Source organism: Schistocerca piceifrons, chromosome X (genome assembly GCF_021461385.2).
Source record: "Schistocerca piceifrons isolate TAMUIC-IGC-003096 chromosome X, iqSchPice1.1, whole genome shotgun sequence".
NCBI classification, from domain to species: Eukaryota; Metazoa; Arthropoda; class Insecta; order Orthoptera; family Acrididae; genus Schistocerca; species Schistocerca piceifrons.
The window spans coordinates 118,869,350-118,893,496 of NC_060149.1; the positions used below are offsets into that span (position 1 = coordinate 118,869,350).

General features: G+C 46.8%; 1 protein-coding gene across 2 annotated transcripts in view; it reads right to left on the reverse strand.

The window, feature by feature from the left end:
* The window catches only part of LOC124721134 (microphthalmia-associated transcription factor), a 378,231-nt gene that overhangs the window by 286,085 nt on the left and 67,999 nt on the right, over positions 1-24,147 (reverse strand). Inside the window, exon 1 of one of the 2 annotated variants that reach the window (XM_047245947.1) lies at positions 9,647-9,878. The exons of the other annotated variant lie outside the window; for it this stretch is intronic. Coding sequence (XP_047101903.1) covers positions 9,647-9,867 — 221 coding nt within the window. The 5' untranslated portion in view covers positions 9,868-9,878. Of the gene's footprint in view, positions 1-9,646; positions 9,879-24,147 lie in introns of those variants that run through there. 2 annotated transcript variants of the gene reach the window in all.

Consider the following 24,147-nt stretch of genomic DNA (forward strand, 5'->3'; position numbering starts at 1 on the left):
TTAGCGAGGGCGTATAGTGGGCATGCGGGAGGCCGGGTGGACGTACCGCCGAATTGCTCAACACGTGGGGCGTGAGGTCTCCACAGTACATCGATGTTGTCGCCAGTGGTCGGCGGAAGGTGCACGTGCCCGTCGACCTGGGACCGGACCGCAGCGACGTACGGATGCACGCCAAGACCGTAGGATCCTACGCAGTGCCGTAGGGGACCGCACTGCCACTTCCCAGCAAATTAGGGACACTGTTGCTCCTGGGGTATCGGCGAGGACCATTCGCAACCGTCTCCATGAAGCTGGGCTACGGTCCCGCACACCGTTAGGCCGTCTTCCGCTCACGCCCCAACATCGTGCAGCCCGCCTCCAGTGGTGTCGCGACAGGCGTGAATGGAGGGACGAATGGAGACGTGTCGTCTTCAGCGATGAGAGTCGCTTCTGCCTTGGTGCCAATGATGGTCGTATGCATGTTTGGCGCCGTGCAGGTGAGCGCCACAATCAGGACTGCATACGACCGAGGCACACAGGGCCAACACCCGGCATCATGGTGTGGGGAGCGATCTCCTACACTGGCCGTACACCACTGGTGATCGTCGAGGGGACACTGAATAGTGCACGGTACATCCAAACCGTCATCGAACCCATCGTTCTACCATTCCTAGACCGGCAAGGGAACTTGCTGTTCCAACAGGACAATGCACGTCCGCATGTATCCCGTGCCACCCAACGTGCTCTAGAAGGTGTAAGTCAACTACCCTGGCCAGCAAGATCTCCGGATCTGTCCCCCATTGAGCATGTTTGGGACTGGATGAAGCGTCGTCTCACGCGGTCTGCACGTCCAGCACGAACGCTGGTCCAACTGAGGCGCCAGGTGGAAATGGCATGGCAAGCCGTTCCACAGGACTACATCCAGCATCTCTACGATCGTCTCCATGGGAGAATAGCAGCCTGCATTGCTGCGAAAGGTGGATATACACTGTACTAGTGCCGACATTGTGCATGCTCTGTTGCCTGTGTCTATGTGCCTGTGGTTCTGTCAGTGTGATCATGTGATGTATCTGGCCCCAGGAATGTGTCAATAAAGTTTCCCCCTCCTGGGACAATGAATTCACGGTGTTCTTATTTCAATTTCCAGGAGTGTATACGGTTAACAGCCTTTTCGTCCAAAGCATAGGTCGAGACAGATCCGAGGGCAGGGTAAACACTATGGGGGCATAAGCAATTGCTCCCTGACAAGAGACAACAGTGGGGCAAGTTGGAGTTCAGAGCAGACACACTGTACGCAAACTGCAGTCTTGACTCCAGTCCTGGACTTCTGTTGTGGAAGAAGGACCTCCCTACCAGGAGAAAGGACAGGATAGTTCGGATATTCAGGGGAGCAGCGAATGTGCATCATATTTTGAAAAGCAGTAGTTGTCACGTGATGTGTAGTGGAGGAACCTCAGCGTCCACGAACAGGCTATTCACAGGACTGGCTCGAAAGGCATCTGTAGCAAATCAGACCCCACAATGGTGTATCAGATCTAGCATCCACAATGCTAAAGGTGATGCCGAACTACATGTCAGACTCCCACGATCAGGACAAGACAGGCTCAGAGCTTTGTAAGGTGCAAAGCAGTCTGCGCCCCAGCTGGTGTTACTGAGGCAGCTAAGAGTGTTAAGGTGGCAACAGCACATATACTTAAGTAAGTTAAGATAGGAAAGCCAAGTCAACTGGGCATTGTAGATCAGTACCAGAAAGCGACCAGACTCCACCACATTGAGCAACTGGTCGTCAAAGCAGAGTTAGGGTTATGGAAGGACAGTACAATGGTGGCACGAGTGCATGGCGCATGTCTTGCGAGTTGAAAACTGGAATCCATGGGTGAGAGCCCAGGACTGCACCTTTCGTATGGCACCCTGCAGTTGGCGTCCAGCAACACCCACAGTAGAGGAGCAATAGTGGATGTAAAAATCGTCAGTATTCGTGGAGGGTGACAGGGTGGACACCACAACTGCCGCTTGACCACTAATAGTCACTAGGAAAAGGTGGACACTCAATAGGTGGGACTCCATTCACTTTCACATGGGGAGTACTGCGGGAAACATCAACTAGAACTCGGAAAGTAGGGTGTGCAATAAGTTCCGGACAAAAATTGGGACCTGGCACTGGATACCTCACTCATGTAGGGTAACAACGATGTGATGACGCCACGCGGCGTCATAAGCCTTTTGCAAGTCGAAGCGATAAGCTGTTGACTAAGGGCAAAAGGAGACTGCAGACTCCAGACAGACTGAATTATCAGTTCTACAACGGCCCTGACGAAAACCGCCCTGGAACAGAGACAAAAAAGCCGGAGACTCTTAAGGTACCAACACAGCCACCAGCTCACCATACATTCGATCAACTTTCAGAGAACATTAGTAAGACGAATTGGGCCATATCTGTCCCTCTCAAGGGAGTGCTTACCCCGTTTTAGTCCCGAAAAGATCACGCTTTCTCGCCACTGAGATGAGGCTCACCCTCGCTCCAGATACGGTTGAAAACTGCCAAGACACGACGTCGCCTATCCACTGATGGGTGTTTGAGCTGTTACATGATGTGAGGTGTCCTGGTGGTGACTAACATTTTTTCTGGTGTACGAGCAACATCCACATACAGGGGGTTCCTGAAGTTCCTTGACTAATTCCCAGTACGTGTAGATAACTGTTTCAATAGGTACCCAAGTGAGTAGACATGCCGTTTCCGTTCTGCAGGAACTAACATGTAAATCAATGCGTGTGCTGTGTAAAAGGCAATTTACAGCAACTATGATAATCACTACATTCGAACCGTCTCTTGACGATCTCGATGTCGACCGGACAGGAATCCATTGCCAAGACATACGTGAAGCGGGCAGTATTCATGTGTCACGTTGCAGGCTTTATAAACATACGAACGTCAGAAATTAAGTTACACACGTCGTCTCAGTCTCAGACCACTGCGCAAGAAGAGTGGCGCACTGTCAGAAGAGAGTGAATGTTCCGGGTTTCCTGCAGACACATTTCTGCTGCAGTACGAATAACAGGTGCATCACAATGTGCGAGCGAAACGGCGCGGCAAATGGAAACGTACTTCAGAGTTGAAGTGGGCGGGACAGTACGATTCTTGGGGTGGGGGGGGGGGGGCCAAAACTGATTGGCGAGTCCAAATCATGCATCACGAAATTACCACCTTTCTGTAAAGCTGAAAGAACATTTGGAGGGGAAAGAGATTTTACAACGATGACTGTGTTCACACTAACAGTTTTCGAATTGCTCAGTGACCGAGGAAGAAGTATGGATGGATGGATGGATGGATGGATGGATGGACTGGAAGGATGGATGGATGGATGGATGGATGGATGGATGGAAGATTAGGGTTTATCGTCCCGTTGAAATCGAGGTCATTAGTGACGTAGCACAAGCTTGGATTGTGTCAAGGATGGAGAAGGAAATCGGCCGTGCCCTTTCAAAGGAACCATCCGGCATCTGCCTGAAGAGATTTAGGGAAATCACGGAAAACCTAAATCTGAATAGCCGGACGCGGCTTTGAACCGTCGTCCTCCCGAATGCAAATCCCGTGTGCTAACCACTGCGCCACCTAGTTTTGAATTGTTACGAGAATATAATCTAACTAATGGAGGTACACAAAAAGAATAATCACAAGAAATTAACGATGGACATGATACAATAACATTATTTAGAACAGACTACAAGAGTTCCCTCTCCCTTACATTACATGATGCACTCTCATCACATGCCCAGCAGTGACGGTACCATCACTAAGAAGCCACCCCAATGGATTAGAAAGAAACCTTAGGCCTTTTGGACACAGAGAAGAGAAAACAGATAAAAGAATAATCTAGTCGTTTTAGTGTGAACCTACTAATGTAATGGGTTGCTGCATAAGTTCATAGAGTTTTTCCATAAGTTTAATAAACACAACAGATACACATAACAGAGACTTTAATCATCAATAATATTTCCCCCTCCACTGTTTACAACAGTCTGCCAACGCTGGGGTAACTTTCCGATTTCGCGACTATAGGAATCACTTGGTTTTGAGGCAAGAACTCGTCCAGCCATATTCGGAGCGCATTTTCATCTGGAAACGAAGTTCTTTGAAGGCTGTTCGATAGAGAAAGGAAAAGGCGAAAATCTGAGGGCGCAAGAGCAGACGAACAAGGTGGGTGCGGAATGACTTCCCAACCCAAATCGTGTATAGTGTTTTTTTGTCAGTCTAGCAGAATGCGTGCGGACTTTATCGTAGAGTAGCATCACTTCAAGCAGTCTTCTTGGTCGTTGTTCTTGGACTGCGGCTGCAATACGTCTCAGTTGTTGACAATAAAAGTCAGCACTGATGGTTACACCTCGGGGAAGCAACACCACGCCATCGATGTTCCACCAGATACATTACATTATCTTTTTGTGGATGCGCGCAGGTCTTGGTACGGAGAGTTTCTGCTTTGTATGGGCTCAACTATTACTTTCTGTTCCTCGTGTTACCATACAGACACCACTTCTCGTCACCAGTAATGATACAGGACAGGAATTGTCGGTGTTACTCAAGAAATAACTGATGACGAGCAGGCACGGATGCACATATGGCCACCCACTGATTTTTGAGATTTTGGCTTAGAGCATGCAGTACCCATACACTCGATTTTTGAACCTTCCCCATTGCATGCGAATGTCGCACGAGGTGGAATGACCACAGTTCATCACATTTGCGAGTTCTCGAGTGCGTTTATACGGTCTACATAAAACCCCGAAGGTCTTCCTGAACGTGGGAGTCGCTGATGTCAAAACGATCCTTCTTCAAACGAGAAAACCATTTTCTTGGCGTGCTCTGTCCAACAGTGTTATCCCTACAAATGGCGCAAACGTTTACGGCTACCTCTGCTGCTGTCACGCTCTACTGAACTCAAACAGACGAATATGTCGAAAATGTTCTTCCTCTACTTGGCACTCCATTTTCTAGCGTCCACAGCTCCACCTAGTATCTCCAAATGACAAGAGCTACAGCATGTAAACTCAAATAGCAGCAGTGAACTACAAATAAAAAATGACTATCGTAAATAAACCAATAGCAACCGGAATACCAACATACAAAACAAAAACGCTACGAACTTATGCACCAACCTAATATCAACTGAATAATACGCTAATTTCGATGCAAAGCAGACGGTTCTGTGCTACAGCGCGCAAGAGTGTGTGTGTGTGTGTGTGTGTGTGTGTGTGTGTGTGTGTGTGTGTGTGTGTGCCGGAAAACGAGGGAGGAGCCCAGAAGGTACAGAGCAGTGTGTTGTGCGCATTTTCCGCTAATAAGTTGACCTTTGAAAGAACGCCGCTCTGCAGTCATGTCTCAAGGCCGAAGCTACGTAAAGCAACTTTCGCCGTACGGTAACAAATCTGACAGAATACTCGCGAGTGGCACACGTAATTTTTATGAAGTCTGTAAGCAAACCAGGCCACTGCGTTTGCGGTGGCATTGCATTGGCGTGCGAGAGGGGTGGTGGGGGGAGGGGAGGGGGAGGAGGTCCAGTCATCGCTGACAGCGAGGTAGTAAAATCTGCGCCGCTACTCTACAACTTGTTGAATTCTTCGTAGCAGATTCGCTTTATCAACGTTTATATTAGGCACTGATCTCGTCTGCCACACACGACCGCAATGCAGACGGAACCGGCCGAGACGTTTGTCAGCGACGAATGCCGGAAGTCATGAGGAGCGGTTCTGCAACACAGGAAACCTACTGCGCGGCTGCCGTCTTGGCAGCGAAGCACAGCTCACGACGCGCTAAGGTGCCACCGGGCCGCCGGTTTCTTGGAAGAAATCACTGCGCCGCGCTGCCTTCGCTATTGTTAAGCACCACGTACCGACACTCGCGCACCTCTGCGACGCACGTTCTTCGAACTACCTCAGTTACTTTATCAGACTCTACGGCAGAAGGAACTATTCATCAGAACGAAGTCGACGATTCCGTTGGCAACTGCTGGGTGACCAAAACAGCGCGTAAACAACAAATGCGATAGCAAGCACACACAGCACAGGAAGTAACTAACAGTTCTAACAAAAATGTTCAAATGGGTGTGAAATCTTATGGGCTTAACTGCTAAGGTCATCAGTCCCTAAGCTTACACACCACTTAACCTAAATTATCCTAAGGACAAACACACACACCCATGTCCGAGGGAGGACTCGAACCTCCGCCGGGATCAGCCGCACAGTCCATGACTGCAGCGCCCCAGACCGATCGGTTAATCCCGCGCGGCAACAGTTCTAACAGTCACTATCATTCAGAATTTGATAAACTTGTAAACTCAAACTTATCAGTGTGACCAGTTTCCGAGCACCATCGTTATCACGCTGTCTGAAAGAAAGTGCACTGTATTTGATTTTAATAATAATAATAATATTATTAAATAAATAATAATAATAACGTAGTGGCACAGATGAACAACTATTTCCTTATCGCCTGTCACTAAAAAGTCATCATCATCATCATCGTCATTATCATCATCATTATTATTTTAACGTAACTATCCTTTTTTACTTCAGCAGCAATAATAATAATAATAATAATAATAATAATAATTTAGTGACAGGCGATAAGTAAGTCGTTGTTCATCTATGCCACTACGTTATTATTATTATTATTATTATTATTATTATTATTATTATTATTATTATTACTGCTGAAGTCAAAAAGGATAGTTACGTTAAAATAATAATAATAATGATGATGGTGATGATTTAGTGACAGGCGATAAGGAAATCGTTGTCCATCTATACCCTACGTTATCATTACTATTATTATTATGGCTGAAGTCAAAAAGGATAGTTACGTTAAAATACGTGAACGCCTGAGGGGTCTGGATTACGCTTCGTATTCTAAAAAAATTAAGGATACGTTCAACAAACTGTGACCCGTACCGACTGCCACGAAAGCTTTATCATAATGAAGGAAATATTCATGATTTCCTATTAAGGAATTTTGTGACTGCAGGCAGATGGAAAATTTTAGTTATTCTTGCAATGTGTCTGTGAAACTACGAGCATTTCACATCTCTTTTCCATTTGTGGATGCCTCTCTCAACTTCTTCCTTTGTTATTTTCGCTTTAAAATCTAATCTATAGCACTCTCAAAGATGGATTACTATTAAAACAGACACACACCAAATAACCGGCTCCGGAGTTGAAGAATCAGCCCAGAATTCGTTCATAGCGACACAGTATATATTATGCGCCTAGACTGAAATGGTTGCAGTAGAATTTGAAAAAGGCTCCCCCGGAGTGCAGAGGACAAAGTTTCAGCACTTCGCCAACTTCTGGGGTGAACCCTTGACGAGCCTGTTCATTAATGCTGAATCACACAGTATGATACAACAGTATCTCACGTTGGGTCTACTGGAAGCTCGCATAGGCTAATATCCTTGACGGAATTACTGTAGAAACCAGTAGAAAGCACTACATAAAATTTATGTTTCAAACTGATAAAAAATGGATAATTTATTTATTGATGACAAGTTATCTGACAAGGTAAGTACCCTTTCCCGAACGGCTAAAACCGATTTTAACGTTAGAAATATATGTTCTACGGCCCATCAAAGTCATTTCTCTGTAACACCGCACAATCACTGCTTGACGGTTAGGTCACCTAAAGACTAAAAACGCAGAAGTCGTCGAAGGAACAATTTCGCGTTACAGTTAGTCAAAAATGAGGCATTATTTGGCAAAAACTAAACATTTGCTTGAATCGGAATGATTAACATACGCCATAGTCACACAGTCATATTTCCCAAAATAGGAGTTCTTGTGAAGTGGTACGTTCTTCCATTACACGTCATGTAAGTGTAAAGGTGGACTTGCAAGTGATTACAAGAATGGGATAACTCGTTGCAAAAATGTGATCACTGAGGCTTTTGATACTGGAATACTGCAGTGCGGCACAAAGAAAATTATGAAGTATGTCCACACATCGTGATGACTTGACCGAACCTCCACACTTCCAATTCGTTAAGGAATAAGGGATGAACGTAAGGCAATACACCAATTTCTATTTTTGGAAATATGACTGTGTTACGGTACTGCAAATGTGAACATACACAGTTTCAAGCAAATATTAAGCTTTTAAAAATATTTTTTGTCGATTGTATTCCACAGCTTTTATAAATTCTAGAAATGATAACACGCAACACCTTAGACTGCTGTTCAGTTTATTCTTTATTGTGCGGTCGGCTTACATCAAAGACTATTATTCAGCACAAATTTTTGTTAATAGCAAGTGGTATATAACACATAAAAAACAAAATGTCAAAAATTCATTAGTTATAAATATTATATTGACAGTTTTTTATTTATTTATGTAACTCTTGCCGTCAACAAAAAATTGTTGCCGCATAATGGTCTTTGGACGAAACTGGTTGCACAAGAAGAAGATAAACAGCAGCTTGAGGTGTTGCACGACATCTTTTCTACAGTCTGGCTTTTTGCCAAGTAGCACCTCATTAATGAGTTTTGCTAATATGGTGGTGGTAACTATACGTTACACCATATAATTCCTTCGGTGATTCGTGGTTCTGAAGTGTGCAAATGTAGAGTTTCATAGATAAATACCTTTACGGACGGTAGAGCAGTTATCCCCGTATTTCAAAATCCTTTTTAATCGTTTCCACACACACGCTAGGTATCCTGTTTCATCTACATCTACATGACTACTCTGCAATTCACATTTAAGTGCTTGGCAGAGGGTTCATCGAACCACAATCGTACTATCTCTCTACCAATCCACTCCCGAACAGCGCGCGGGAGAAACGAACACCTAAACCTTTCTGTTCGAGCTCTGATTTCTCTTATTTTATTTTATTTTGATGATCATTCCTACCTATGCAGGTTGGGCTCGAAGAGAACGTTGGGGACTGAAATTTCGTAAATAGATCTCGCCGCGACGAACACGTCTTTGCTTTAATGACTTCCATCCCAACTCGCGTATCATATCTGCCACACTCTCCCCCCTATTACGTGATAACTTTCTGTTTAAAATACAAATAAACACAACGTTACAAGTCACTTTACAGGAAACAATCAGACCTGAGTACTGAAGTGTCGCCGGCCGGAGTGGCCGAGCGGTTCTAGGCGCTACAGTCGGGAGCCGCGCGACCGCTACGGTCGCAGGTTCGAATCCTGCCTCGGGCATGGATTTGTGTGACGTCCTTAGGTTAGTTAGGTTTAAGTAGTTCTAAGTTCTAGGGGACTGGTAACCACAGCAGTTAAGTCCCATAGTGCTCAGAGCCATTTGAACTGAAGTGTCAAGTTCGTGCTCGTTCACTTCGCATTTTAGGAGAGGGATGTTGTCATAGCGTTACCAAAATATCTTTGTGCAATCGAAACGGTAATTATGTAATTAATGACATACTAATACTGCCAATCAGTGGCTTTTACATCCCATTTGTCGCTTTCTGATGAGGAACAGTTCCCGACCCACACAGTCATTGCACTACAATGTAACTACAACACGTTATTTAATTCGTAAAGTAGTTCTCGCGACGTGAAAAAAAGACTGCGAAAATCGTGACAGCACAAGTCGTGGTGATAGGGAGCACACGCAATATCGGCTCTCGCCGGCACTGGCAGAATCCCGTGGCGGTTTGTTTACCAGGTGGGACGCGGCGGCACAACGGCGGCGGGCTCAGTGACGGCCGGGGTGGTAGCGTCCATGATGCTGGGGTCCATGTCGAGGATCATCTTGAGGTCCTCGTCGATGCCGATGTTGACGCGCACCGAATGCGCGCGCGGCGCCAGCACGGAGTCCATGCGCCGGATGATCTCCTGGAACTCGCTGAGCTGCCGCTGCGTGTGCGCCGGCGTCGCCTCCATGCCGCGCCGCGGTCGCGCTCGCACTGCCCGGCGCCGACTGCCGCCCAGTACGCGCCGCCGTTGCGCGCGCACCGTCACGGCTATTTCTGCCATCCTCGCCTCGTCAAAACTCTCCGCCCGGATACTTTAATTTTATCCGAGAGACTCTGCCTATAATTTAACCTGACAGGCGGCAACAGCCCTAAGCAACAACAGACTCCGAACGATCGGAAAATTTCGGCTCCGGCGCTCAAATTATTACGGTATTTCGGAATATTCGGAGCTCACTACTCGAGCCCTAAACTCGGAAACAAGCTCACTACAGACCACATACCAGACTGAGATCGCTGAAGGTAAAAACTTCTGAGTTATTAGACTGCGTCACGTTCGTCTTCAAACTACTACACTACTGGCCATTAAAATTGCTACACTAAGAAGAAATGCAGATGATAAACGGATATTCATTGCACAAATATATTATACTAGAACTGATATGTCATTACATTTTCACGCAGTGTGGGTGCATAGATGCTAGGAAATCAGTACCCAGAACAACCACCTCTGGTCGTAATAACGGCCTTGATACACCCGGCCATAGAATCACACAGAGCTTGGATGGCGTGTACAGGTACAGCTGCCCATGCAGCTTCCACTCATCAAGAGTAGTGATTGGCGTATTGTGACGAGCCAGTTGCTCGGCCACCATTAACCAGACGTTTTCAGTTGGTGAGAGATCTACAGAATGTGCTGGCCAGGGCAGCAGTCGAACATTTTCTGTATCCAGAAAGGCCCGTACAGGACCTGCTTAGCCGAGCGGCGCTGCAGTCATGGACTGTGCGGCTGGTCCCGGAGGAGGTTCGAGTCCTCCCTCGGGCATGGGTGTGTGCGTTTGTCCTTAGGATGATTTAGGTTAAGTAATGTGTAAGCTTAGGGACGGATGCCCTTAGCAGTTAAGTCCCATAAGATTTTACACACATTTGAACAGGACCTGCAACATGCGGTCGTGCATTATCCTGCTAAAATGTAGGATCTCGCAGGGATCGAATGAAGGGTAGAGCCACGGGTCGTAACACATCTGAAATGTAACGTCCACTCTTCAAAGTGCCGTCAATGTGAACAAGAGGTGACCGAGACGTGTAACCAATGGCACCCCATACCATCACGCAGGGTGATAAGCCAGCATGGCGATGACGAATACACGCTTACAATGTGCGTTCAGCGCGATGTCGCCAAACACGGATGCGACCATCGTGATGCTGTAAACAGAACCTGGGTTCATCCGAAAAAATGACGTTTTGCCATTCGTGCACCCAGGTTCGTCGTTGAGTACACCATCGCAGGCGCTCCTGTCTGTGATGCAGCGTCAAGGGCAACCGCAGCCATGGTCTCCGACCTGATAGTCCATGCTGCTGCAAACGTCGTCGAACTGTTCGTGCAGATGGTTGTTGTCTTGCAAACGTCCCCATCTGTTGACTCAGGGATCGAGACGTGGCTGCACGATCCGTTACAGCCATGCGGATAAGATGCCTGTCAACTCGACTGCTAGTGATACGAGGCCGTTGGGATCCAGCACGGCGTTCCGTATTACCCTCCTGAACCCACCGATTCTATATTCTGCTAACAGTCAATGGATCCCGACCAACGCGAGAAGCAATGTCATGATATGACAAACCGCAATCGCGACAGGCAACAATCCGACTATCAAAGTCGAAACGTGATGGTACGCATTTCTCCACCTTACACGACACAAGGCATCACAACGTTTCACCAGGCAACGCCGGTCAACTGCTGTTTGTGTATGAGAAGTCGGTTGGAAACTTTCCTCATGTCAGCACGTTGTAGGTGTCGCCACCGGCGCCAACCTAGTGTGAATGCTCTGAAAAGCTAATCATTTGCATATCACAGCATCGTCTTCCTGTCGGTTAAATTTCGCGTCTGTAGCACGTCATCTTCGTGGTGTAGCAATTTGAATGGCCAGTAGTGTACTTCAATAACAAGATCATTGGTGTGACCATTTCCGCAGGAAGTATATAAATATTGGTTTATTATTTTTTGCTGTCTGTCTTGTCCAGATCTGCGTTTCCTCTGATCTGTTGGTACGAGGGTTGTCCAGAAAGTAATGAACAGCAGTTTTTTCTTCAACAACTCTTTATTGAACATAATGAGAATTACACACACGAAACAATGGTGTTTTATCTACACACCCTATTTCTCCACGTAATCTCCATCCCGTTCTATGGCCTTCCTCCAGCATGAAAAATGGTTCAAATGGCTCTGAGCACTATGGGACTTAACTCCAGAGGTCATCAGTCCCCTAGACTTAGAACTACTTAAACCTAACTAACCTAAGGACATCACAAACATCCATGCCCGAGGCAGGATTCGAACCTGCGACCGTAGCGGTCGCGCGGTTCCAGACTGTAGCGCCTAGAACCGCTCGGCCACCAGGACGAGAATTTGTACCGACAGGGCATATACGCCCTTGTTTGACGCTGGAGGGCCGGCCGCTGTGGCCGAGCGGTTCTAGGCGCTTCAGTGTGGAACCGCGCGACCGCTACGGTCGCAGGTTCGAATCCTTCCTCGGGCATGGGTGTGTGTGATGTCCTTAGGTTAGTCAGTTTTAAGTAGTTCTAAGTTATAGGGGACTGATACCCTCAGATGTTAAGTCCCATAGCGCTCAGAGCCACTTGAACCTGGTGGCGGAGCCAGTGCTTCACTGCATTTCCTTAGGATTCTTCCAATGAATCTCAGTCTGGCATCTGCTTTACCGATGATCAACTTTATACGATCATTCCACTTTAAATCACTCCTAATGCCTAGTCCCAGATAATTTATGGAATTAACTGCTTCCAGTTGCTGACCTGCTATATTGTAGCCAAATGATAAAGGATCTTTCTTTCTGTGTATTCGCAGCGCATTACACTTGTCTACATTGAGATTCAATTGCCATTCTCTGCACCATGCGTCAACTCGTTGCAGATCCTCCTGCATTTCAGTACAATCTTCCATTGTTACAACCTCTCGATATACTACAGCATCATCCGCAAAAGCCTCAGTGAACATTCGATGTTATCCACAAGGTCATTTATGTATATTGTGAATAGCAACGGTCCTACGACACTCCCCTGCGGCACACCTGAAATCACTCTTACTTCGGAAGACTTCTTTCCATTGACAATGACATGCCGCTTTCTGTTATCTAGGAACTCTTCAATCCAATCACACAATTGGTCTGATAGTCCATATGCTCTTACCTTGTTCATTAAACGATTGTGGGGAACTGTATTAAATGCCTTGCGGAAATCAAGCAACACGGCATCTACCTGGGAACCCGTGTCTATGGCCCTCTTGAGTCTCGTGGACGAATAGCGCGAGCTGGGTCTCACACGATCGTCTTTTTCGAAACCTATGCTGATTCCTACAGAGTAGATTTCTAGTCTCCAGAAAAGTCATTATACTCTAACATAATACGTGTTCCAAAATTCTACAACTGATCGACGTTAGAGATATAGGTCTACAGTTCTGCACATCTGTTCGACGTCCCTTCTTGAAAACGGGGATGACCTGTGCCCTTTTCCAATCTTTTGGAACGCTACGCTCTTCTAGAGACTTACGGTACACCGCTGCAAGAAGGGGGTTAAGTTCCTTCGCGTGAAATCGAACTGGTATTCCATCAGGTCCAGCGACCTTTCCTCTTTTGAGCGATTTTATTTGTTTTTCTATCCTTCTGTCGTCTATTTCGATATCTACCATTTTGTCATCTGTGCGACAATCTAGAGAAGGAACTACAGTGCAGTCTTCCTCTGTTAAACAGCTTTGTAAAAAGACATTTAGTGTTTCGGCCTTTAGTCTGTCATCCTCTGTTTCACTACCATTTTTGTCACAGAGTGTCTGGACATTTTGTTTTGATCCACCTACCGTTATTAAAGGCGAAAAGCGCCCGGAACGTAAATAAATATTACACTGTCCAGTCACATTAATGTGACCAGCACATATATTATACATCAACGTGAAATAACCACTCCCACACGGCAGAAAGGCAGCGCTAGCAGTGGAGGGTATATAAAGCGTATTGGGGGCGGGGGGTGCGGAAAATGTGCAGTTGCCGGCGGGATTGGAGAAGTTTATCTGCCCTCATAAAGGCATGATAGTTGGTTTTCAGGACAAGGGGGAAAGCATTTCCGAAACGGCAAAACTGCTCTCCGTAGCAGGCGCCTGGTTTATGCGCCCAGGGTGACTGCAGTTAATCAGCGACGAAGGCTGCAATTTTCACGCCAATACCGCAATTGGACGTCCACTGATTGGCGACTGGTCGCGTTTTTAGACGACTCACGTTTCATGCTACATCGGCGTGAAACATCTGAAAGCAAGCACCCTTTAACAATCATCGGAAGGGTCCAGGCCGAAGGCATGAGCGTTATGGTCTAGCGAACGTTTTCGTGCCATTCCCTGGGCGATCTCGTCATTCTAGAAGACACAGTGGGTCAACATGCAGTTTGTTTTTCCTCAGCACGATGGCCTCTACCAGCACGACAATGCAACATGTGACCCAGCTCGCAGTCGACGTGTGTGGTTGTAAGAGCACCAGAATCGGTTTACCATAATCCCCTGCCCACCAAACACTTTGCATTTAAGCCCAATAGAGAATCTGTGTGTTCACACCGTAGATCCTCAACCAACGAACCTAACGCTGCAGCAGGCACTGGAATCGACATGGCTCCACATTTCCGTCTGAGCTTCGAGAGCCTCTCTTCCTGCGCGTCTCGTAGTAGTCTGCGCTGTAAAATGTTATTATACAGGCTTCTGACAGGTGGTCTCATTAATGTGACTCGACAGTGTATGTTGCAGCAAGAAAAAGATGTTTGAATTCATAAAATGAATATGGCTTCAATATTCGTTTCGAGCCCTTTGCTGGGATCTTTTTCAGGAGTCTTCTAGTGCCCCGTTTCGCTGAACACTACAGAAATCCAATTTTTCCGCTTTTGTCATTTCATTCCCCAGGCCCCATATGGGGGAGGGGAGGGTGCTCATGTTGAAGTTTACTGATGTGTGAAAAAAACTTTGATAGTTTGTAAACAATTAGACACCAGTTTCATATTTGTATCTTACTTCTAGCCTGAGTTATCAATTTATGTAATCTGGGAAAGACTTTTTGGACACTATTGTAGATTATTGACGTGGTGGGAAGATCCGTGATGGCGGACGGCGATGAGTGGCAGTGAGTGATGTAGATAGCCACAGAAGCGGCGCGAGGACGACGACGACGCGTTGCGGGCGAGTTGTAAGCGATGAGCAAGTGGCCGGCGACTAAGTGTCTCCGAGACGTCAGCAACACACGGCGACGGCGGCCGCGAAAACAGGGAAATGGCGGCAGCAAGCAGGTACGCGAGGACGAAACATGGCAAAGACAGGAAACGGCGACAAACATGGCTGCACCTATCAACACGGCAATAGAGGGCGACTCTAGCCAGACTAGTTGACAGGCGCGGCGAAGCAGGATAAGGGTAAAAGGGTGGCAGCAATCAAACTAGCACCAGAGAGTAGCTCCAGCCGGTCTAGTTGATAGATAGCGAGAGTGTGGGATTCCAACATCAGGCAGTTAAATGCATGGGACGTGATTACCAAAATATTACTGTCGTGCCGCCGAGGTGGTTTACTGGTAGTTGCTTGTATCCCTCGCGCACAAAATTCACCTATATATTTTATCCATAGCTAGATGCAAACGAAGTTGCAGTTGTAATTCAACAATTTAATAGAGTATTTCAGCTCTTACAATGTTAATCACATTAAAATTTGATAAAACTAAAAGTTACGAGTTTCGGAAGAACCAGTTTCTATTTTCAGACACACACCATCACAAGACTCAGAATACCTCTTCGAAAAAAAGCTACTGTTTCTGGAAACAGGAGCTTGCTATTTGGAAACACGTCAATTTTAATATGATCATATTTTAAGGTTAAAAAACATGTATATATTCGCTGTACTTACATAAAGAATCGCATCATTTATTTCCTTCTTTCTACGACTCTTCATAACTGTCCTCTCGGAATATTCCAGGGCCGCATCTCTCTTTAGCACAGAACGGTAGTCAGCCATCATCTTTGCATTCCACCTTCCCTTGGTGTCTTTTCACCTCTTTGATGACCTGGTGGAAGAGTTCTCCTTGCTCTTCACTGACATCGACAAGATTCGCAGGGAAAAAAGTCAATGTGTGAATGTGGAGAGTGAAGCCTCACACTCGTATTACGTCCTAATTTCATGAAACTCTGCACGGTTATTTTAACCCTGGTTTTATAATTTGGACGTCTGTTATTGCCCATAGGTTGTTCACTACTTCTTTAAACGAAACCCAATCCATTTTTCCCCACTGTATTCACTTTACATTCAAAGAAATTTTCTTTCACTAAATTTCTGGTCTGCGGCCCCACAAAGATTCCTTCTTTAAGTTTCTCATAAGCTACTATTGGAAATCTTGTTTCCATGTACGGGAAACTCTAGTGAACTGTTTCAATAATCCAAGCTTGATGTGAAAATGAAGTACGTGTACGTTGCTTAGTTGACCAATTGGTTCATTTTTTTACACTCTGTGAACCGAGTTGGAGGTGGTTTTCTTTTTTGGGGGGGGGGGGGGAGGGGGGGCGGCAGTTCGTTGCCTTCCAAGTGCTTATCTTTGGCTCATCTGTCCCTCTCACAAATGCTACACGGCATTTTTGTGAAGCCGCATTATTGACCGAGTAACAAGTCAATTACTTTCAAAAATCAAATGCTGTACAAGAATGCTTTTCATAGTTCATAAATTTCAACATAGGTTCGAGGTTTTTATAGTCTCCTTATGGTTTAATGAATGGGCAACATGAATTAAGCCAAACAAATTTTCACTATGGAAAAGTACACCTTTCAGGATACGTTTTGACGAGTCTATAAACAACCTCCACTGACTTTGATTATAAGCAACGTTAAAGAAATTCAGTATCCCCCAATATAACAACAATAAAAATATAGCCTCGCCTTTAAAGAATGTTACTAACTCTTATTTTCTGTTCCTTTACCAAGAGAATGATTCTCCGGGTAGCACAAGATGTTTTGCTTTCAGTCTTTACCGCAATTTGGCAGCATCTTCTTTAAAATTCAGGTCACGAGTTAAATAGTTTATTTCGTTTCGACTTAATCATTCTGGTGCAGAACCTTCTTCCAGATTGTAATAATCGCAATCACCGCACTAATTTTCTTAACTGCTCTCTTGCTGGCAGTCTTCGAGAATTGTATAGGTGGAATTGGATTAGGAAGAGATTCACTATGCGCACCTGGTCGTAATGCCAACGAAATGTTAGAATATTTTATATTCCCATTATTTTTTACGTTACGACCTTCAAAGTTCACAAAAACAAATCTATCATATACATGAACCTGCGGCTCCGTTCAAACCGTAGGAACTGCGAAAGGCATTTCCTCTTCCCATTTTTCCGCTGACACAGCCCTTCAACACATTTACGGCACACCTTAAGAGGCATTATGGGATTTGTCTTGATCACCAACCCTTGTACCAACGCCTGCGAAACGATTAATGGCTGGTTGGTTTAAAAAAAAAAAAAGGGGGGGGGGGGACCAAACTGAAAGGTCATCGCCGGCCTTGTGGCCGAGCGGTTCTAGGCGTACAGTCTGGAACCGCGCGACCGCTACGGTCGCAGGTTCGAATCCTGCCTCGGGCATGGATGTGTGTGACGTCCTTAGTTTAGTTAGGTTTAAGTAGTTCTAAGTTCTAGGGGACTGATGACCTCAAAAGTTAAGTCCCATAGTGCTCAGAGCCATTTGAACCATTTTGAAAGGTCATCGGTCCCTTGTTCCGAACAAAATAATTCCACAAGGGAGGGAGTAAAATAATCGAGATGTACGAAATACAGCTGGAAGAAAGGAGAAAACCACGACAATGACAGAAAGGCAACAAACACTAATGCGGGCAAAATCGGACAAGAAAACCACAGAGAGACGTAAGAAACATGAAGAGATCATAACAAGACAGCAGATTACCATCGCTGGCTAACCACGAGAATAAAAAGAATCCAGCCACTCTGCAACACATTAAAACCCCCACCCTAAACGCACTAGTTTCGGAGATGCCCATCTCCAGAAGCGGATTCCGCGTAGCCTGTTTGGCCAGCCTGTCGGCAAGTTCGTTGCCTGGAATTCTGACGTGTCCCGTGGTCCACACAAACACCACTGAACGACGGGACTGTTCCAGAGCATAGATGGACTCCTGAATGGACGCTACCAACGGATGGCAACGGTAGCACTGGTCGATAGCTTGTAGACTTTTCAAGGAGTCAGTAGACAGGAGAAATGACTCGCCAGGGCATGAGCGGATGCGCTCAAAAGCACGAGACATGGCTGCCAGCTCTGCAGTGAAAACACTGCAGCCATCTGGCAAGGAGTTCTGTTCGATATGACCTCCAAGAATATCGCAAAGCCTACATGACCATCAGCCATCGAGCAGTCGGTGTAAACCACTTCATGGCCCCAATAAATGTCGAGAACCGAGAGAATATGATAGTGGAGAGCTGCAGGGTTAATGGAGTCCTTAGGGCCATGCAAGAGGTCCAGAAGAACCTGCAGCCTAGGTGTACACCATGGAGGTGTACGTGAATGGACCTCGAGGAGAGGTGGTAACGGGGAGGACTCCAGTTCAGGCAGAACGGACTGGACGCGAACCGCAATCATAAGCCCTCACCTGGGCTGCCGACGCAGGAGATGAACCGCCATGGTTGGGAAAAGGAGACAACGTAACTGGCTAGCAGTTGTGCACATCTAACCTTCAATGGAGGGACTCCAGCCTCCACTAGGACCCTGCTCACCAGACTCGTTCTAAAAGCTACCGTCGCTAGGCAAACGCCAAGTGGTGCACTGGGTCCAGTAAACGCAACGCTGAGGGCGCCGCCGAACCGTAAACCAGACTCCCATAGTCAAGGGGGGATTGAGCAAGGGCTCTGTAGAGCTGCAGCAGAGTAGAGCGATCTGCACCCAAGTTGGTGTTGATCAGGCAGCAGAGGGCATTGAGGTGCTGCCACCACTTCCTCTTAAGCTGACGAAGGTGAGGTGGCCAAGTCAATCGGGCGTCGAAAACCAGCCCCAAGAATCGATATGTCTCCACTACAGTGACTGGATCGTCATTAAGGTAAAGATCTGGTTCTGGATGAACGGTGCGACACATACAGAAATGCATGACACACGACTTTGCGGCTGAAAACTGGAAGCCGTGGGCTAGAGCCCATGACTGCGCCTTGTGAATGGCTCCTTGTAGGCGGCGCTCAGCAACACCGGTACTGATGGAGCAGTACGAAATGCAGAAGTCGTCTGCATACAGAGAGGGTAAGACCGACGGTCCTACAGTTGCTGCTAGACCGTTAACAGCCACTAAAAACAGAGAGAGACTCAATATGGAGCCCTGCGGAAGGCCGTTCTCGTCAATACAGGGGGAACTATGGGAGGCACCGACTTTGACACAGAAAGTACGGAGAGAAAGGAAGTTTTGGATAAAAATCGGGAATGGGCCCCGGAGACCCCACTCATACAATGTGGCAAGAATACGTCGTCGCCAGGTCGTGTCGTATGCTTTACATAAGTAAAAAAAGACGGCAACCAGATATTGGCGTCTGGAAAGGGATGTTCGGATGGCAGACTCGAGGGACGCAACATTATCAGTGGTAAAGCGACCCTGGCGGAAGCCGCTCTGGCATGGAGCCAGTAGGCTACGTGACTCCAGGACCCAACCGCCGATACACCATACGTTCCAGCTGCTTACAAAGAAAGTTGGTGAGGCTGATGGGCCGGTAGCTATCCACATCAAGCAGGTTTTGACCGGGTTTGAGCACCGGAATGATGGTGCTCTCCCGCCATTACAATGGAAAGACGCCATCGCACCAGATCCGGTTAAAGATGACGAGGAGATTTCGCTTGTAGTCAGACGAGAGATGTTTAATCATCTGACTGTGGATCCGATCTGGCCCACGAGCTGTGTCGGGGCAATGTGCAAGGGCGCAGAGGAGCTCCCATTCTGCAAATGGGGCGTTATAGGGTTCACTGTGGCGTGTAGTGAACGAGAGGACTTTCCTTTCCATCCGCCGTTTGAGGGTGCGAAAGGTTGGGGGTAATTCTCCGACGCGGAGGCTCGAGCTTACTGCTCAGCAAAGTGCTCGGTAATCGCGTTTGCGTCAGTAGATAACACGCCATTGATATTAATGCCAGGGACAACTGTTGGGGTCTGGTACCCAAAAAGACGTCTGATCTTCATCCAGACTTTGGATGGTGACGTATGGCACCCAATGGTCGACAGGTACTTCTCCCAAAATTCCTGTTTCCGTCGTTTTATAAGCTGACGAACGCGGGCACGGAGCTGCTTAAAGGCTATTAGGTGCTCCAGGGAAGGGTGTCACTTATGTCGCTGTAGAGCTCGCCAACGCTCTTTAATTGCCTCAGCGACTTCCGGCGACCATCAAGTGACTGTCTTTCGCCAGGGCACCTTAAAGAACGAGGGATCGCGTTTTCCGCCGCAGAAACGATTGTTGTTGCGACCTGCTCAACGCCAACATTGATGGCACCATATGGGGGAGATTCAGCGGTGACAGCAGAGGTGAAGGCTTCCCAGTTTGCCTTGTTTATTAGCCCATCTGGGTAGGCGTCCGTGGGCATGACGTCAGGGGAGAGACACGGAAGATGGGAAAGAGCTCACTGCCACACAGGTAGTCATGTGCTCTCCAGTGGATAGGTGGAAGAAAGCCAGGACTGCAAACCGAGAGATCAAAGGCTGAATATGTGCCAAGTGCCACACTGAAATGTGTGGGGGGGGGGGGGGGCACCTGTATTTAAGAGGCAGAGGTCGGGTTGTGACAGTAAATTTTCGTCCACCCTGCCTCAGCCAGTAAGAATGGCGCCACGCCACAGGGGGTTATGTGCATTAACATCTCCCAAGAGTAGGAAAGGTTTAGGGAGTTGATCAGTCAGTGCAGCCAATACGTTAAGGGGTACTGCACCATCTGGAGGAAGATATACATTATACATTGCAGACTTATTTCCTGCATCGTCCTTATGCTGACAGCCACAGCTTCAAGGGGGAGGGGGGTGGGGGGCTGAAGGGGCACAGCTTCACTACATACTGAATTCAGGACATACACGCAAATTCCACCCGACACACTATAATAGTCGCTACAGTTCCTGTAATATCCCTTATAGCCGCGAAGAGCACGGGTTCGCATTGTCGGGAACTAGGTTTGCTGGAGGGCAGGTGTAAAGCTTAACAGTTGCCATAGCTCAGCCAGATGATGGAAAAAAAAACGCCGCAATTCCACTGGAGGATTGCGTGATCGCGAGACTGGGAAGGCATGAAGCACTCAATGAGGCAGTCTACGCCTCAGGGTCACCTGCTGCCATCAGGTGAGTACCTGTGCAATCGACATCCATTGTGTCTGAGGGTCCAGCGAAATCTAGGTCCTCAGCGGACGCCAGAATCTCCACCTCATCCTCAGACACAGAGCTTGTAGGTACTGGTGGTGTCGGTGTCACTGCAGTGCCTTGGTTCTTTGCGGTCTTTTTCTTCTTAGGTTTCTCTCACTGTTCCTTAGGTTTGTCTGGCTGGGAGGGCTTCACGGATTCAGTATCAGGGACTGAGAAAGACCCTGAAGCCCTATGACCAGCTACCTGTGGTTGCTTCAGCCACTAGTGGGTGTCAGCTTTGCCACTAGCAGAAACCTGGGAAGGGAATGACCCAAGGGATACCTCCTTTGACTGAGAGGTAGGGACTGACGTCCCCGATGGTTGGGGGTGTTGCTCCTGAAGTAGGTTGTGCAGGAGCAACAGGGAGGGAAGTGCCCCCCCCCTCCCCCCCCCCCCCCATCATCGAGGGGGCAGGTGGAGTCTGACGGCTCTGAGACCAAACTGTACACGGCAGAACAGAAGAAGGTAGAACCGTTGTCGTAGTGATGGCATAGGTTGATGTCACTGCACAGGATGTAGCCTCTCCTATTTTCTCTTAGCCTTATTGTAGTTCAGTTGGTCCAGGATCTTGTATTCCATTATTTTTCTTTCTATATCTACATCTACATCCATACTCCGCAAGCCACCTGACGGTGTGTGGCGGAGGGTACTTTGAGTACCTCTATCGTTTCTCCCTTCCATTCCAGTCTCGTATTGTTCGTGGAAAGAAAGATTGTCGGTATGCCTCTGTGTGGGCTCTAATCTCTCTGATTTTATCCTCATGGTCTCTTCGCGAGATATACGTAGGAGGGAGCAATATACTGCTTGATTCCTCGGTGAAGGTATGTTCTCGAAACTTCAACAAAAGCCCGTACCGAGCTACTGAGCGTCTCTCCTCTAGAGTCTTCCACTGGAGTTTATCTATCATCTCCATAACGCTTTCGCGATTACTAAATGATCCTGTAACGAAGCGCGCTGATCTCCGTTGGATCTTCTCTGTCTCTTCTGTCAACCCTATCTGGTACGGATCCCACACTGCTGAGCAGTTTTCAAGCAGTGGGCGAACAAGCGTACTGTAACCTATTTCCATTGTTTTCGGGTTGCATTTCCTTAGGATTCTTCCATTGAATCTCAGTCTGGCATCTGCTTTACCGACGCTTAATTTTATGCGGTCATTCCATTTTAAATCACTCCTAATGCGTACTCCCAGATAATTTATAGAATTAACTGCTTCCAGTTGCTGACCTGCTATATTGTAGCCAAATGATAAAGTATCTTTCTTTCTGTGTATTCGCATCGCATTACACTTGCCTACATTGAGATTCAATTGCCACTCTCTGCACCATGCGTCAACTCGTTGCAGATCCTCCTGCATTTCAGTACAATCTTCCATTGTTACAACCTCTCGATATACTACAGCATCATCCGCAAAAGCCTCAGTGAACATTCGATGTTATCCACAAGGTCATTTATGTATATTGTGAATAGCAACGGTCCTACGACACTCCCCTGCAGCACACCTGAAATCACTCTTACTTCGGAAGACTTCTCTCAATTGAGAATTACATGCTGCGTTCTGTTATCTAGGAACTCTTCAATCCAATCACGCAATTGGTCTGATAGTCCATATGCTCTTACCTTGTTCATTAAACGATTGTGGGGAACTGTATTAAATGCCTTGCGGAAATCAAACAACACGGCATCTACCTGGGAACCCGTGTCTATGGCCCTCTTGAGTCTCGTGGACGAATAGCGCGAGCTGGGTTTCACACGATCGTCTTTTTCGAAACCCGTGCTGATTCCAACAGAGTAGATTTCTAGTCTCCAGGAAAGTCATTATACTCGAACATAATACGTGTTCTAAAATTCTACAACTGATAGACGTTAGAGATATAGGTCTATAGTTCTGCACATCTGTTCGACGTCCCTTCTTGAAAACGGGGATGACCTGTGCCCTTTTCCAATCCTTTGGAACGCTACGCTCTTCTAGAGACCTACGGTACACCGCTGCAAGAAGGTGGCAAGTTCCTTCGCGTACTCTGTGTAAAATCGAACTGGTATCCCATCAGGTCCAGCGGCCTTTCCTCTTTTGAGCGATTTTAATTGTTTCTCTATCCCTCTGTCGTCTTTTTCGATATCTACCATTTTGTCATCTGTGCGACAATCTAGAGAAGGAACTACAGTGCAGTCTTCCTCTGTGAAACAGCTTTGAAAAAAGACATTTAGTATTTCAGCCTTTAGTCAGTCATCCTCTGTTTCAGTACCATTTTGGTCACAGTGTGTCTGGACATTTTGTTTTGATCCACCTACCGCTTTGACACAAGACCAAAATTTCTTAGGATTTTCTGCCAAGTCAGTACATAGAACTTTACTTTCGAATTCATTGAATGCCTCTCGCATAGCCCTCCTCACACTACATTTCGCTTCGCGTAATTTTTGTTTGTCTGCAAGGCTTTGGCTATGGCTATGTTTATGTTTGCTGTGAAGTTCCCTTTGCTTCCGCAGCAGTTTTCTAACTCGGTTGTTGTACCACGGTGGCTCTTTTCCATCTCTTATGATCTTGCTTGGCACATACTCATCTAACGCATATTGTACGATGGTTTTAAACTTTGTCCACTGATCCTCAACACTATCTGTACTTGAGACAAAACTTTTGTGTTGAGCCATCAGGTACTCTGAAATCTGCTTTTTGTCCCTTTTGCTAAACAGAAAAATCTTCCTACCTTTTTTAATATTTCTATTTACGGCTGAAATCATCGATGCAGTAACCGCTTTATGATCGCTGATTTCCTGTTCTGCGTTAACTGTTTCAAATAGTTCGGGTCTGTTTGTCACCAG